Genomic DNA, 13863 nt, shown 5'->3' with positions numbered 1-13863 from the left:
GGCCCCATGTGCCGGTGCCAAAGGAGGTTCAGCTGCATGACCACCCCCCAAGTCTAATATATCCACAGTCTAGTCTAGAAAGTATCCCGATTAGTAGCCAAACTTTAAACGGTAAATCCTTAGCTTGTCCTTTTAGAGCTTTTCAGACAAAAACATCTGTTTTCAACTTAGTGGCAACGCTGTGACATTGTTTAAATTATTTCTCGAATAGACGCACTTTTGGTGGAATGAACCGTTTGTAAACAACGTAAAAATGGATAAAGTCAATTAAACTGAAAAGTACAAACCTTAAATAAGACTGGAATCATGCTACAAGAGAGCAATAATGAGTTTGTGGCACTCTCAGATGTGGTACTAAATAAAGATACATAAATATTTGCTTATTCGATTTAGAAACTTATTTAACCATTTTATTGGTTGCCTAGGTACGGAAACAATACGTTCTTTATTTAGAGCGGCAGTTACAGGAGAATGTTAAAGCCTGGGCGGCGAAATCTCGAAACCATCACAAACCCACTGCTTTGGCCTGGATACCGCAGAGCGTGATTCAACTGGAGGACAAGGCGTTGAAGGCATGCATGGCGGCACAAGTGTACCAAAGAGCAATGGTCAAGATGGTATTACATTTAATTGACCTTGACTTCCCAATACACATATATGTAATTATATTCCATTCCACAGATAGCCGTCGTAAGGAAAAACACTCAGGAATGCCGGCTTGCCAATATTATTTTTGACCAAATTCAATCTCAAGCTAGTCCTGTTAAAGGCGTGGATGCGTCCATCAAGCGCCACCAACTAGAAGATAAGACCACGCAGACGGTTTGGAATGAATCTTATAATGGGTATTTGTCTCAAACCGAGAGGGATGAATTTGGTAGCCATGAACTCCAGCGAAAAATCGATTTATTCCAAGCCAGCCTTGAGGAATCTGAAACTCAAAACGAATCGCTTTGTAAGATATGTCGCTGTAAAACATTGATCCCGGAGACGAATCACATGGATACTCAGGGCTCACCCGATTGTGAAACTGAGGACGAAGTAGCCCAAGAGCTGGCCATGCTCTTTGGGGATGATCGCATCGACCTAAATGATATTTTTGGCATTGAACCCACCGCTGCGACCGATGATCCACAGATTTCGGCCATACTGGAGGAGATTGAAAAGTCCGATCTGCCATGCCCCAAAAAGACTGAAGAAACACCCTCACCCACACTTCCATCCCTCTCACCCGCTCTGGAAAGGGAGCAAGATCTCCGTAAGAGTCGTTGGCCCTGCGAACTCTACGCCCAAAGAAGGAGGCTGAATGCCTGTCTGATCCGCTCATTAGAGGCCGACTGGCGCTGTGAGGATAGACTGAAGGACATGTTCCGTGACCTCTTCGGCGAGGACAGCGATGACGACTTCGCCACTCAAATCTCGAGCCCCTCAATCGATATGCTGGACGAGGTGCTGCTGGCCAGCTGCACGCGGCGGATATGTCCGTGGATTGTTTGTCAGTTGATGGGTCCTCTGCAAGATGGTCTAATTGCCAATCGATTCCTGTTCAAGAAGTTAGCCAAACTGCTGGCTAATTCGATTGTTATGATAAACCCTTATTGCTCTGAGCAGCAAATCAAAAAGGCAGTGGAGAGTTTGTTTTGCATGAGGCCTGGAGGAATTCAGAGCGCTTATGATCTGAGCAACCTGCCGCCCCTGGACGTGGAAAAATTCGATACCTAATGGGTATTGATAAGTTGTAGATTAATATATTTAAGCATCAGAAGACCCGTGTTATCAGAAGATAAGAATACGCATTTCATTTTGCCATATCAGTATTCATTTCCATTCAAATTGTTGCTCGATTAAGTTTCAAAACTTATAGATTTAAAAATAAATTAAAAGGCAAAACTAATTTTGAGCTTCTGAGGGTATCTAATATCTACCAGGGTCTGCGATCCTAATTTTTACTTCAATACACTTCCCAGTTTTGAATTTTTTTTGTAATTAAAAAATTATTTGAAACACCATCCATTTTTTTTTTTGTTTTTGTGGTTTCTTTAAATTATAATTAATTCAATGATTACAATAATTTTTCTTGCTGCACATCTCTTCTCATTTTTTATAATTATATAAATTTTAATATATTTAATAAACGATACATAATATAGTTTTCCTTTTTGACGAAATTGCTGCGGCGGACACGCCAGCAACTGCTTAAGACGAATCGGATTCCTCCAGAGCAGCAGCTATCCTCCACTACGGTTTACTTGTTACTTATACGGCTGTGTTGGTTTTAGTTCCACTGTGGCTGCTGATTTTTCTGTTTCGGTTTCGGTTTCGGTTTTATTCGGTTGCTGTTTGCTCTTTGTGGTGGTGATAGATTTGTTTTTGTGGATGCTGCAGCTACATTGGGTGTGGTTTCTATTGTAGTTGTGGTTGTTGTTGATGTTGATGCATCTCTTGGTGAACATCATCAGAGGCACTACCTAGTGTCGGGAATTTGATTTGTGTTAGCTGTCGCCGTCGCAGCATTAGCGTTTTGTTTGTATTTCTGTTGGGTTGCCGCAGTATTGGCCGTGGACTGTTGCTGCTGAGGCTGCTGCGATCCCGTGGCCATTTCTGCCGGCGGTGGCCGTCCTCCGCCGCGCCTCTCTATGCCTCTATCAGCCGATGGCTTGTTGCCAGCTCCGCCGGTAGTCCCACCACCCGGAGCTGCAGCGGCTCCTGATCCTGCGACCGATCCCCCGCCGCCACCACCCACACCACCTACGCCACTTGCCGCGCCGCTTTGTGTTGTGTTGGCCTTTTTGTTTTTATAGCGATACTCGTCACACACAAAGTCCTCTGGTGAGGTTTGTTGCATTTGATTCACCTGTCGCACCATCGCCGGTTGTGGGAGCTGCTCCACGTCGGCGTTGTTATTTAGCAGCGTCTCCGCCTCGGCCTCATCCTGCTGCTGTTGTTGCCCCTTATTTACATTATCACTCTTGCTCAAGCTCTCATTGGAGTCATTCAAGTCCAGTGCCTCAGTGCAGAGCATCGATAGCATAAGCGACTGCACAAACATGGAACTAAAGTAAAATAATTAGTAAGATCCTGGTGCGATTGGTAAAATAACTTAATTACCGTTCTCCCCGCTTGCGCTCCACGTTCGCCCACTCGGCCTCGGTGAGCGTTGGCTGCATGAACTGAGACAGCAAAAGGGTCTCGCCGGCAGGCGCTCCTACCTGGCCCACGGCCTGACCATTTGCTCCAGCAACAACTCCTATTCCGCTCGATCCTGCTCCATTGCCGTTAACCGATCCGCCAACACCTACACTGATGCCCAGGGTATTGGTGCTACTGTTGCTAGTGCTGACCGCCTGTATAACGAGACAAAGGGAATTAGTGGACATCTGATTCATGGGATTGAACTACTGTGGGATGAACTACTTCTCTGGCATTGAGGTTGGGGGCCAGACTCGACTGAGTCTGCGAGTGACTGCTGGCTGATGTCGAGAAGCTGGCTGTCACTGGCCACTCGGTGGTGCGCAGGTTGGGCGGAGCGGTGCCTCCGCTGCCGCCGCCACTACCACTTCCAACTGCGCCGCTTCCTCCACCTCCTCCGCTTCCTGTTCCACCGCTGATCACTTCGGCCATGGCTGCATTCAAGTTCGATGTTGAGACTATGGGATGCGCACGCCTTGGCAGCCGATCGATTTGGCGCGATGCCTAAAATAATGCAAGCGGGCAAAACAAAAAGGCAACAAAAGTCGCAGTTTCCTTATACACACAAATATAATAGATGCTACTAGCTATCCCTTACCGTCACCTGCTGGCGATCCAACTGCATCTGCATCTGTAGCTGTTGCAGCTGCGACGTAGGCGGACCACCCCTCCTCACTCCGGAAAGCTGCGACAACAGTTCTGCAATGGGATCAACCGATTCCCGACCCGAGGGCGACAAGGCCGACAATCCGCTCGAAGAGCTGAAGTGCATGTTGGAGCGCCTTGCGCGCGGTCCTCCGAGAGTGCGTCCGGGAATACGTCGCACTCCACCACCATGTCGGATGGCCGAAGGCTCGTCGTATAGTCTATAGGTTAAGGTTATCCAATTGTCAAGTGGGGGAAAAAAAATCTTATATAAAAATTTCAGCACTCATTTCAGTTTGGAAACTACGCTGAAAGTTTTTAATATTTTTATGAGTTTTTCATTGCGAATAATATCGTTATCTGCAGCACTTTTGAGAAAATTACATCTTCGAATTTTAAAATAAAAGAAAATTGGTTAAAAAACAAATAGAAAAATTGTAATATTATTTTTTCTTTGCTTTGCAAATAAAATATTATTCTTTTGGAATGTTTTGAAAAGGATATCAGAAAGGAAATGAGCTCGCGCGGTCCCTGCCTGTGTTCCAGTGTTAAGTGACCGGCGAAGTCGTCTGTGACTAGATTCGGCTCTCCGCCCGGCAGGCCAGCACAGACCGGACAGACCACTTCCAGACTGGTCTCCGTGTGCTCGGCGGAGACGTGCTCCAGCAAGGTGGCGTCACTGAAGCCCATTTTTTTGCAATAGGGACAGGTGAAACTCTGTGGCTGGTCAGAGGTTAGCATCTCGCCGCCAAAGTACAGCTCGATGTCGGAGCGGGTAAGGATGCACTGCATTGGGTGCTCGACCAAATGGCGCGTGGAAGTGACGCCATCCTCGTAACAGTCGGCGCACAGATCATAGTCATAGCAAATCAAGCACTTGTATCTCCTTCCGTTAAAGTTGCTCTTGAGACATGAATCGCAGCTGACGCCTGGAACAATCATCAATCGACTTAAATTGCAGTAATGGTTAATAATTTCCAAAGGACTTACCTTCATGTCGACTCATTATTTGGCAGCGGCAGTAAGCTTCACTTCACTTCCACTTCCACTTCCACGCGTTCAGGAGAGTCTCTCCCGATGAAGATTGCTTCTCAGTTTTCAGTTTTCAGTTTTCAATGCGCTATGACTCCAATGTGCTGGGGATCGGGTCTATGCCACCAAGATTCGGACAAGGAGGAGCTGCAATGATGCGGGAATTAATCATTGAGAGACAAAGAGCCAGACCTGGCAAGTATTTTCTTTTGTTTTCCCTGGGCTTCCCATTTCTCTTTACATTTCGTTTCTTTTCTCTTCTATTTATTTTCGCACCGTGCTTTCACGATTACGGTTCTTTCGCTTCCCCCTGTTTTCTTTTTTTTTTTTTCTTTTTCGAAAGCCAAAGAGAAGCACACACAAAAAAAAAATGATACTCCCCCGCACTCCCGCTCCCATGAACCCACTTTGGGCCAGCGAATTATTCAATACAATCGAGCGCCAGCCATCGAAAAATTACATTTAACACTTTGTGGGGTGAGAATGCCGGGTGGCGGAGCGGTGGGTTAATTACAATTTGCCCTGCTACCCGTCGGATGCCTTAGCTCTTTCAGCACAGTAAACATTTATTTTTATCTTTTTGGTTTCGCGAAAATTTTCGACTCGACGATGTCGTGGGCTTTTTGCATCCCTCTTCCTCGCCTTAACCCCTCGTTCGCCTGCCTTGGAAAAGCAAAGCGCAGATATGCGCAAGTGTTGCCGTACGACTGTGGGTGCAAACTCGCGATGCAAATTCGCAAATTCATCCTTGGACGAACTTTAATGGTTGTTTATAAACATTCTCAGCCATTCGGGAAAATTTGCAGACTTTTATTAATCATGCCATGAGCACTCGGGTTCTTAGTTGGTGAATTACGCTTTTTCTCGAGCCTGTCTGGCAACGCCGCGTGCAATTTTTTTTTATTCGTCAGACCACAGTGGCGGAAATCCGAATAGTTACAGGCTGCAATATTGGAGCTTTTACGAGAACTTTAGGCAGACAGGCTGATTGGGCAGCTGGGAAATAACAGTAGGCCTGCTTAAGGTTGTGATTTGTCACTATTTATAAGTTTATGCGTCGCCTGGTTTTGCATTCATTTTTCATTATTCATCGGTGCGCAATTTGCTGACATTTATAGCGCAAATAGCAGGCCCAATTTTTTGCACTGGTGTGTGTCTGTGTGTGCACATACGAATTTTTGTTCTACGCAATTGCAAATTGCGCTGGGATATCTTTTGTTCACCGCGAATTTTCGCACAGCCTATATGCATCCCGTTCGATGTGTTATTGTTGTTGCGACTGCTGCTGTATATTGCATTGCAGTTTTTTTTGTTCACCGTTTTGGGGGTTACCGGAATTACCCCATTCCATTGGAATACCCGTTAACGTACTTTGCTTAGTGCGGCATGTATTTTTAAATGATTGTTTTAAAACACTATCATTCGAAAAGTATTAATTGAAAGGAAAATAAGTTATATCGAGTGAAAAGCTTTTCCTGACCTGCAGTAAGACCGCACCCGTATAAAAGAAAAATACCTACGAGCCACCATCCCTGGTTTCCAGCATTGAAATTATGCTGATAACACCGATACTATCGGTTCTGTTCCCACCACGAAAAATATTTTTCTATTCAGCCCTTGAAAATGATTATTTTTATTTGTAAATTCTAGTTATAATTGATTAGTCTTCTAGCTTTTCTGGCGGAGGTCCACACGGTTGCAGCATCCGCTCCATGAGGTTGAATCTCACCCGTGCTTTTGATTCATTTTCAGCAATAGCGAAATAGTTTTGGATATCGTAATGTCCCATGTAGCTGGCGAGGGAATCGCGGTGCTGGTTGGTCAGCCACTCGAATTTGGTAGTATCCGCGTGTCCTGTACCTATGTACTTGCTCTGAAGATGTTCCAATTGGCTGTGGATGTTGTAGCGTTCTCCCATGACGTATAAATTCGTTTAAATTGGCTCAAGAAACCAGAACGGAGCGAATTGTTTTGACTTTTGGTAAAGTGTGACCAGTTTTGGTATTGAAGAACACCATGACTTGGGCAGTATTTAGTATTTTAGTACAAAACAACTATTTTAGTATTATGATAGGAGGCGGTATCTTTATCTGACCGCCTTGATATATATTTTGTTTACATTATTCTTGGTCAAATAATTAAATTACTGATTAATTTTGTTACCCCCCTATACTAATGTGTGGTCGCACTTGCTTGTAAGAAGTTGAATCCATTAACAGAGTCTCCGTTAATCGAATTTTTAGGACCCTAGATCCGGATGAGGTGCTTTGTGCCTGCAAGTATCCCAAAAAAACAGTCAAAAAGGAGCCGGACACTACAAAGGAAGATGTCACCAAGGATGAAGATAGTTCTAACATGGAAACACCTGAGTGGCGGGCGGAATTTAACTTGGGACGTCGCTACCAGGCATCATATAACATTGCGCCCACCGACATCACCCCCGTAATAGTATCTGCTGCCCACTTTTCCGATGCCGATGACCAGAAGTGCGCCCGGGTCGTGATGCCAATGATGTGGGGCATGATACCCTTCTGGCACAAGGGCGATTATAAGCGACACGGACTCACCACCAACAACTGTCGATTGGAGCACCTGATGGATTCTAAATTGTATCGAGGCCCCTTTAAGCGTGGCCAGCGTTGTGTCGTCGTTTGCGAGGGATTCTACGAGTGGCAGACAGCCGGTCCTGCCAAAAAGCCATCAGAAAGAGAGGCCTACCTGGTATACGTTCCTCAACAAGGCGATGCCAAGATCTACGACAAAAGTACCTGGTCCCCGACGGATGTAAAACTGCTACGCATGGCCGGACTTTTCGACGTGTGGGAGGACGAGAGTGGCGACAAGATGTACAGCTACAGTATTATCACCTTTCAGTCCAGCAAGATAATGTCCTGGATGCACTACCGGATGCCGGCCATCCTTGAAACCGAAGAGCAAATGAATGTGGGTCACGACTTTAGCGATAAAAGGCTTAAATAAAATTCATTTTTCTTCCAGGATTGGCTAGACTTTAAGCGGGTAAGTGACTCGGAAGCCTTGGCCACCTTACGGCCAGCCCAATCACTGCAATGGCATAGAGTGACGAAGCTGGTGAACAATTCCCGCAACAAGAGCGAAGAGTGCAACAAGCCCATGGAGTTGGCCGCCAAACCAGCAAAACCGCCGATGAATAAGACAATGATGGCTTGGCTGAATGTCCGCAGAAAGCGGGAGGAGCAGATCAAGGAAGAGCAAAGTGATCCTAGTGGCGATGAGGAGCAGGATAAACATAACGAAGCAAAACGAAAGTGTTCCGATGGCTCACCCATAGGTAGCCCAGCCAAGAGACCTAGATTCCGGGAGTTTAAGAAGGCTCTTCGACAAAGCCCGGGTAGCAGTGGTAGCGACGTAAAATCGGGCGAGCGATAGATTGAAGAAAATTCCGAAACTTTTTATAAATAGTTTGTAGGACATTAAGTTTATTTCCATCAAAAACCGAAATTGTTTTCTCAATACCCAAAAAATGTAAGCATTATCATCGTTGTTGCGGCTTAATTACAAAAAGTGGAACTTAGCGACTAAAGATTTGTTTTAAAAATTTTGTTCTTGGATTAAAGCTTAATTAACTAGTTTTATGTTTGAACTTGGGATTGAATGAATGAATGGGGGGTTGGTTGGTCTTATCTATCGTTGTGCGCGTTCATGCGGCAATTTAATTTATAGCGCCACTGTATTGAGCTTACAAGTTTTCGTTTTCGCTGCATAAAATGCAATTAAAACAAAAAGAAAAGCTGCACATTAAGCAAATCTGTGTATATGTATTCTCCGAATTTCACTTGCAAAAAAAATGAGCAAAATGAATAGGAAATGGTGTCAATGTTGAAGGTTGCTGTTTGGGGAAGTGGTGCAATTGTGGCTTCTTAGCTTCTTACAATTATCAATTTGTTTTATGTATATTATACTACGAATTGTATATTTATATATGTATACGTTGCATGAACATTGAAATTAGCTTGATGAGAAATACAAGTGAATACTCAGCATGTAGCGTGTGTGACGACACATCAACTTAATCCTATAGAATCGATGAGAAAGTTTAGAATTCATAGGCTATATAGCAATGTATATATTCCTTTTTGTTGCAACGAACGATCGTTAAACTTAAAATGTAAATACTTTGCACGGGCTGGTTGTAAAATGGTGGGAGGTGGTGGAGGCATGGAGGAGTGAGGTGGAAATGATTTGGGTCTCAAAATTAAAGATATCAGAATCGTGTACGTGACTACCGTTATGTACTTAAAATGCTATTTACGAGATTACAATTTGCATGCGTTTGGCTGAATTATTTCAACAATTTTCTGATGGATTGCACTTGAGAAGTGATTAAGAGAGACAGTGGAGGGGATAGGAAATAGGAAGGAGGAAAGAAAACTGACAGAAATATACTTCGTGATTACTCAAATGGGGTGCTAAACATATTTATGTTCAGATCCTCGAACGTTGTCGGCGCACTGTGATCCAACATCTGAAGCATGTCGGAGAATTCCTGACCCTGCGGCTGTCCTGCAACGGCCGGTCCTCCAGGATGACCGTGTGGATGGTGCGGATGGGCCGTAGGATGCGCAGGATGTGGGTGTCCGCCAGCCTGCTGCCAATCCCACATGCCCGGCGCATTGGGCGGTGGTGGCGGGGGAGCCGCCTGATATGCTCCTGGCTGTGGCTGTTGTCGGTTTCCATTGCCGGCACTCAATTGGGTGTAAGTTGGTCCACTCGGGGATCTGGCCGGGCTTGTCTGCTGGTATTGGTAGCCTTCAGTCACCGGCTGTTGTTGTTGCTGCTGCTGTGGACGCAGTGCTGCCCAGGAATTGGGTGCCACTGGTGTCGGTGAGGTACCCGACTTTGGGATTTTAGCCAACGGGGAGGGTCCTCCGCCACCAGCACTGTATGGTGAATGCGTGGTATCATAGGTGTAGCCTACAGGTGTGGTCTGAGCTGATCCTGGCCTCTGTTGCTGTTGTTGTTGCTGCTGCTGCTGCTGTTGGGGCGTAGGAGCTTGCATGGCAAGCATATGCGTCTGGTACATGCCATCGTTGGTGGCACTACCTGCGGGTGTGAGCTCCCTCCTGGCGTAATCCACTCCGGGTGCTGCCTGAACATACACATGCTGCTCCTGCTGTTGTTGCTGCACTTGCTCTGGCGTGTGAGCAGCCGCTGCATCCAAGGGAGCACCGTGCATAGTCTTCCCTGAGCTATTAGTGCACACTATGTACTCCACCTCATCAGTGTACGGATTCAGGAAGGCGTACGCTTGCGTTCGCAGCCAAACATACTCGGCATTCTTGGCCCTAGCTCTGTATAAAAGGGAAAACATCTGACCCTTCTGTTTTAGGACCTGATCGAAGCTCTCCTTCATGTGGCTCTGGTCCTCTGGGTGGAAGAAATCGTAGCATATCTTCCCAAGCAATTCCGTGGGTGTATAACCCAAAATGTTCAGTACTCTCTGGTCCACGAATGTGAACTTTCCGTCCATAGCGTGACGTGTAATAAACTCACTCTGATTATTGGATCCACTCATATCGTTGGCGGCAGTGGAGGTAACCTGCAGGCGTCCAATGGCTACTAGGCAACAGTGGGAGCTCATGTCGTCCACGTCCCGTTCCATATGCATGTTCGGGAACATGTCAGTGGGCGGCCAGTTCTTGATGTAACCAGTGCAATGGACAACAGCATAGTTAGATCCATCCCTGGACGGTCCTAGCGAGTTTCGCTGCTTCAGGCGATTCAGATGCCCAGAAACCATGGAGTCAGAGTTAACGTTTCCCACCCGCATCCGGCAGATGAAGCCCCGACGAGCGCCCATACTCAGTCTCATGCTTGACTGATGGCCTTCCTTTTTAACTGTTCCAGATTTGAGATCCAGGATGCGTCCAGCGTTCTGCGATTCCTGGGTGGACAACTGTTCTCGGATCTTTTCGCGATCATCGGGATGAATGTGCTCATACAAGCTGGTGCCATACCAATCGCTCTGGGTGTAGTTCAGTACCGGAGTGACAGAGTCCGAGACGTAAATTACCCGACCCGAATCACAGGACACAACAAACAGGAAGCCATCCGCCGCCTCCAGGATTAGATGCTTGAGTTCCTGATCGGTTAAAAACGATGGTTTGTAGGTACCATCGCTACTAGTGTTCCCAGTGCCCCTGAGAGCCTTCATGTGAGCCACTGCCATCCGAAGGATTGTTAATTTATCCGGTTTACGGGCTAAGGCACTGCAGGTGGGCACCATATCCGAAAGTTCCGTGATGTAGGCCGTCATCTTGTTGCGACGCCGTCGCTCGATCTCACAGTGATTCTCGCGGCTGGCGAACCGCTCCTTGTCCTGTATATTCGCCTCATCCATGATCAGAATGCGTAATTAGAAAATGTTTCAACAATTTAGGTCGCCTCTGCTCTGGAAAAAGGTTCGTGGAAAAGAGAGCAAGGGGCGGGGTAGGGGTTAGTATTTTGTCTACGTTGTGTGTGTGTGTACTTGAAAACAGCGAGAAAACTGTTTTCCCTCGACTGCTCTTTTTCTACTTACACTTCCAATAGTTAATAATGTTATGTGTACATCCAATCACTCTGAATTGGCTATTTTATGCGCGTTTAACACCTCAAATCTGTTCTTTTCAACTACACGATAAAATCTCTGTTTACTGCGTGCAGTATATTTATATCGAAATGTCGCTTGGGCTGCCAACTCGCGGGACCCAACTTTATTTAGTCGCGAAGAGTAGAAACATCGATAAACAACTCATAGATCGATACTTCCGCGCCCACAAAAAACTTTAAACTTCAGATTCAAATATTCAAATTTTATGAAATAATAGACTATTAATTTCATAAAAATTTTAAAAGTTATATCTTTGCCACTAAATATGTGATTCTTCGGGAGGAACAATATGGCTCCCAGGGAAGGCTATATCTTTGCCAATTATTATCGGATTCTTGAGCGAAATACCTCAAACGATTTGTGGATAATTTCTCCATCAATCTGCATCAAAATCTGAGAACAAAATATTTTTTAGATTTTTTCTTAAATTTCCTGGGCGGTCCCCTTAAAAATCTGGAAAATGCATGAGGAGGACAATGTGGCTCCCAGAGGAGGCTATATCTTTGCCAATTATTATCCGATTCTTGAGCGGAATACCTTAAACGATTTGTGGATAAATTCTCCATCAATCTGCATCAACATCTGAGAACAAAATATTTTTTAGATTTTTTCTCAAATTTCCTGGGGGGTCCCCTTAAAAATCTGGAAAATGCATGGGGAGGACAAGGTGGCTCCCAGAGGAGGCTATATCTTTGCCAATTATTATCCGATTCTTGAGCGGAATACCTTAAACGATTTGTGGATAAATTCTCCATCAATCTGCATCAAAATCTGAGAACAAAATATTTTTTAGATTTTTTCTCAAATTTCCTGGGGGGTCCCCTTAAAAATCTGGAAAATGCATGGGGAGGACAAGGTGGCTCCCAGAGGAGGCTATATCTTTGCAAATTATTATCCGATTCTTGAGCGGAATACCTTAAACGATTTGTGGATAAATTCTCCATCAATCTGCATCAAAATCTGAGAACAAAATATTTTTTAGATTTTTTCTCAAATTTCGTGGGGGGTCCCCTTAAAAATCTGGAAAATGCATGGGGAGGACAATATGGCTCACGGAGGAGGCTATATCTTTGCCTATTATTATCGGATTCTTAAGCGGAATACCTTAAAAGATTTGTGGATAAATTCTCCATCAATCTGCATCAAAATCTGAGAACAAAATATTTTTTAGATTTTTTTTCGAATTTCCTGGGGGGTCCCCTTAAAAATCTGGAAAATGCATGGGGAGGACAAGGTGGCTCCCAGAGGAGGCTATATCTTTGCCAATTATTATCCGATTCTTGAGCGGAATACCTTAAACGATTTGTGGATAAATTCTCCATCAATCTGCATCAAAATCTGAGAACAAAATATTTTTTAGATTTTTTCTCAAATTTCCTGGGGGGTCCCCTTAAAAATCTGGAAAATGCATGGGGAGGACAAGGTGGCTCCCAGAGGAGGCTATATCTTTGCAAATTATTATCCGATTCTTGAGCGGAATACCTTAAACGATTTGTGGATAAATTCTCCATCAATCTGCATCAAAATCTGAGAACAAAATATTTTTTAGATTTTTTCTCGAATTTCCTGGGGGGTCCCCTTAAAAATCTGGAAAATGCATGGGGAGGACAATGTGGCTCCCAGAGGAGGCTATATCTTTGCCAATTATTATCCGATTCTTGAGCGGAATACCTTAAACGATTTGTGGATAAATTCTCCACCAATCTGCATCAAAATCTGAGAACAAAATATTTTTTAGATTTTTTCTCAAATTTCCTGGGGGGTCCCCTTAAAAATCTGGAAAATGCATGGGGAGGACAAGGTGGCTCCCAGAGGAGGCTATATCTTTGCCAATTATTATCCGATTCTTGAGGGGAATACCTTAAACGATTTGTGGATAAATTCTCCATCAATCTGCATCAAAATCTGAGAACAAAATATTTTTTAGATTTTTTCTCAAATTTCGTGGGGGGTCCCCTTAAAAATCTGGAAAATGCATGGGGAGGACAATATGGCTCACGGAGGAGGCTATATCTTTGCCTATTATTATCGGATTCTTAAGCGGAATACCTTAAAAGATTTGTGGATAAATTCTCCATCAATCTGCATCAAAATCTGAGAACAAAATATTTTTTAGATTTTTTTTCGAATTTCCTGGGGGGTCCCCTTAAAAATCTGGAAAATGCATGGGGAGGACAAGGTGGCTCCCAGAGGAGGCTATATCTTTGCCAATTATTATCCGATTCTTGAGCGGAATACCTTAAACGATTTGTGGATAAATTCTCCATCAATCTGCATCAAAATCTGAGAACAAAATATTTTTTAGATTTTTTCTCGAATTTCCTGGGGGGTCCCCTTAAAAATCTGGAAAATGCATGGGGAGGACA

General features: G+C 44.6%; 5 protein-coding genes across 10 annotated transcripts; 2 read left to right on the top strand and 3 right to left on the bottom strand.

Annotated features, from left to right (window-relative positions):
- The first annotated feature begins 181 nt into the window (after window positions 1-181).
- On the top strand, window positions 182-2184 carry LOC6499372. The gene is made up of 3 exons (XM_001954732.4): window positions 182-351; window positions 426-617; window positions 682-2184. The coding sequence occupies exons 1-3, from the start codon at window positions 307-309 to the stop codon at window positions 1720-1722; spliced, it is 1278 nt and encodes a 425-aa protein (XP_001954768.1). The 5' UTR covers window positions 182-306; the 3' UTR covers window positions 1723-2184.
- LOC6501209 (E3 ubiquitin-protein ligase Kcmf1) lies at window positions 2072-6387 on the bottom strand. Of its 5 annotated transcripts, none has more exons than XM_014911452.3 (7): window positions 6238-6387; window positions 4825-5013; window positions 4339-4763; window positions 3788-4048; window positions 3415-3693; window positions 3109-3344; window positions 2072-3053 (listed from the first exon to the last, which is right to left on the bottom strand). In XM_014911452.3, the coding sequence occupies exons 2-7, from the start codon at window positions 4838-4840 to the stop codon at window positions 2465-2467; spliced, it is 1806 nt and encodes a 601-aa protein (XP_014766938.1). In that variant the 5' UTR covers window positions 4841-5013; window positions 6238-6387; the 3' UTR covers window positions 2072-2464. The 5 variants fall into 5 exon arrangements, with proteins under 5 accessions (XP_014766938.1, XP_032305526.1, XP_014766939.1 ...); XM_032449635.2 differs by having other exon boundaries at window positions 6347-6374; XM_014911453.3 differs by lacking the exon at window positions 6238-6387 and adding an exon at window positions 5381-5523.
- An 88-nt stretch (window positions 6388-6475) lies between these two features.
- On the bottom strand, window positions 6476-6883 carry LOC6501208 (splicing factor 3B subunit 5). Its single transcript, XM_001954730.4, has one exon. The coding sequence runs from the start codon at window positions 6782-6784 to the stop codon at window positions 6527-6529; it is 258 nt and encodes an 85-aa protein (XP_001954766.1). The 5' UTR covers window positions 6785-6883; the 3' UTR covers window positions 6476-6526.
- Window positions 6884-6912: 29 nt separating this feature from the next.
- On the top strand, window positions 6913-8474 carry LOC6499373 (abasic site processing protein HMCES). Its single transcript, XM_001954729.4, has 3 exons — window positions 6913-7061; window positions 7110-7809; window positions 7864-8474. The coding sequence occupies exons 1-3, from the start codon at window positions 7042-7044 to the stop codon at window positions 8272-8274; spliced, it is 1131 nt and encodes a 376-aa protein (XP_001954765.1). The 5' UTR covers window positions 6913-7041; the 3' UTR covers window positions 8275-8474.
- LOC6501207 (aryl hydrocarbon receptor nuclear translocator homolog) lies at window positions 8305-11585 on the bottom strand. Of its 2 annotated transcripts, none has more exons than XM_014911451.3 (2): window positions 11426-11585; window positions 8305-11296 (listed from the first exon to the last, which is right to left on the bottom strand). In XM_014911451.3, the coding sequence occupies exon 2, from the start codon at window positions 11243-11245 to the stop codon at window positions 9299-9301; it is 1947 nt and encodes a 648-aa protein (XP_014766937.1). In that variant the 5' UTR covers window positions 11246-11296; window positions 11426-11585; the 3' UTR covers window positions 8305-9298. The 2 variants fall into 2 exon arrangements, with proteins under 2 accessions (XP_014766937.1, XP_001954764.1); XM_001954728.4 differs by having other exon boundaries at window positions 8305-11291.
- Between the last annotated feature and the right edge of the window lie 2278 nt (window positions 11586-13863).

Source organism: Drosophila ananassae, chromosome 2L, assembly GCF_017639315.1.
Source record: "Drosophila ananassae strain 14024-0371.13 chromosome 2L, ASM1763931v2, whole genome shotgun sequence".
NCBI classification, from domain to species: Eukaryota; Metazoa; Arthropoda; class Insecta; order Diptera; family Drosophilidae; genus Drosophila; species Drosophila ananassae.
This window is presented reverse-complemented; position numbering and strand designations above follow the sequence as displayed.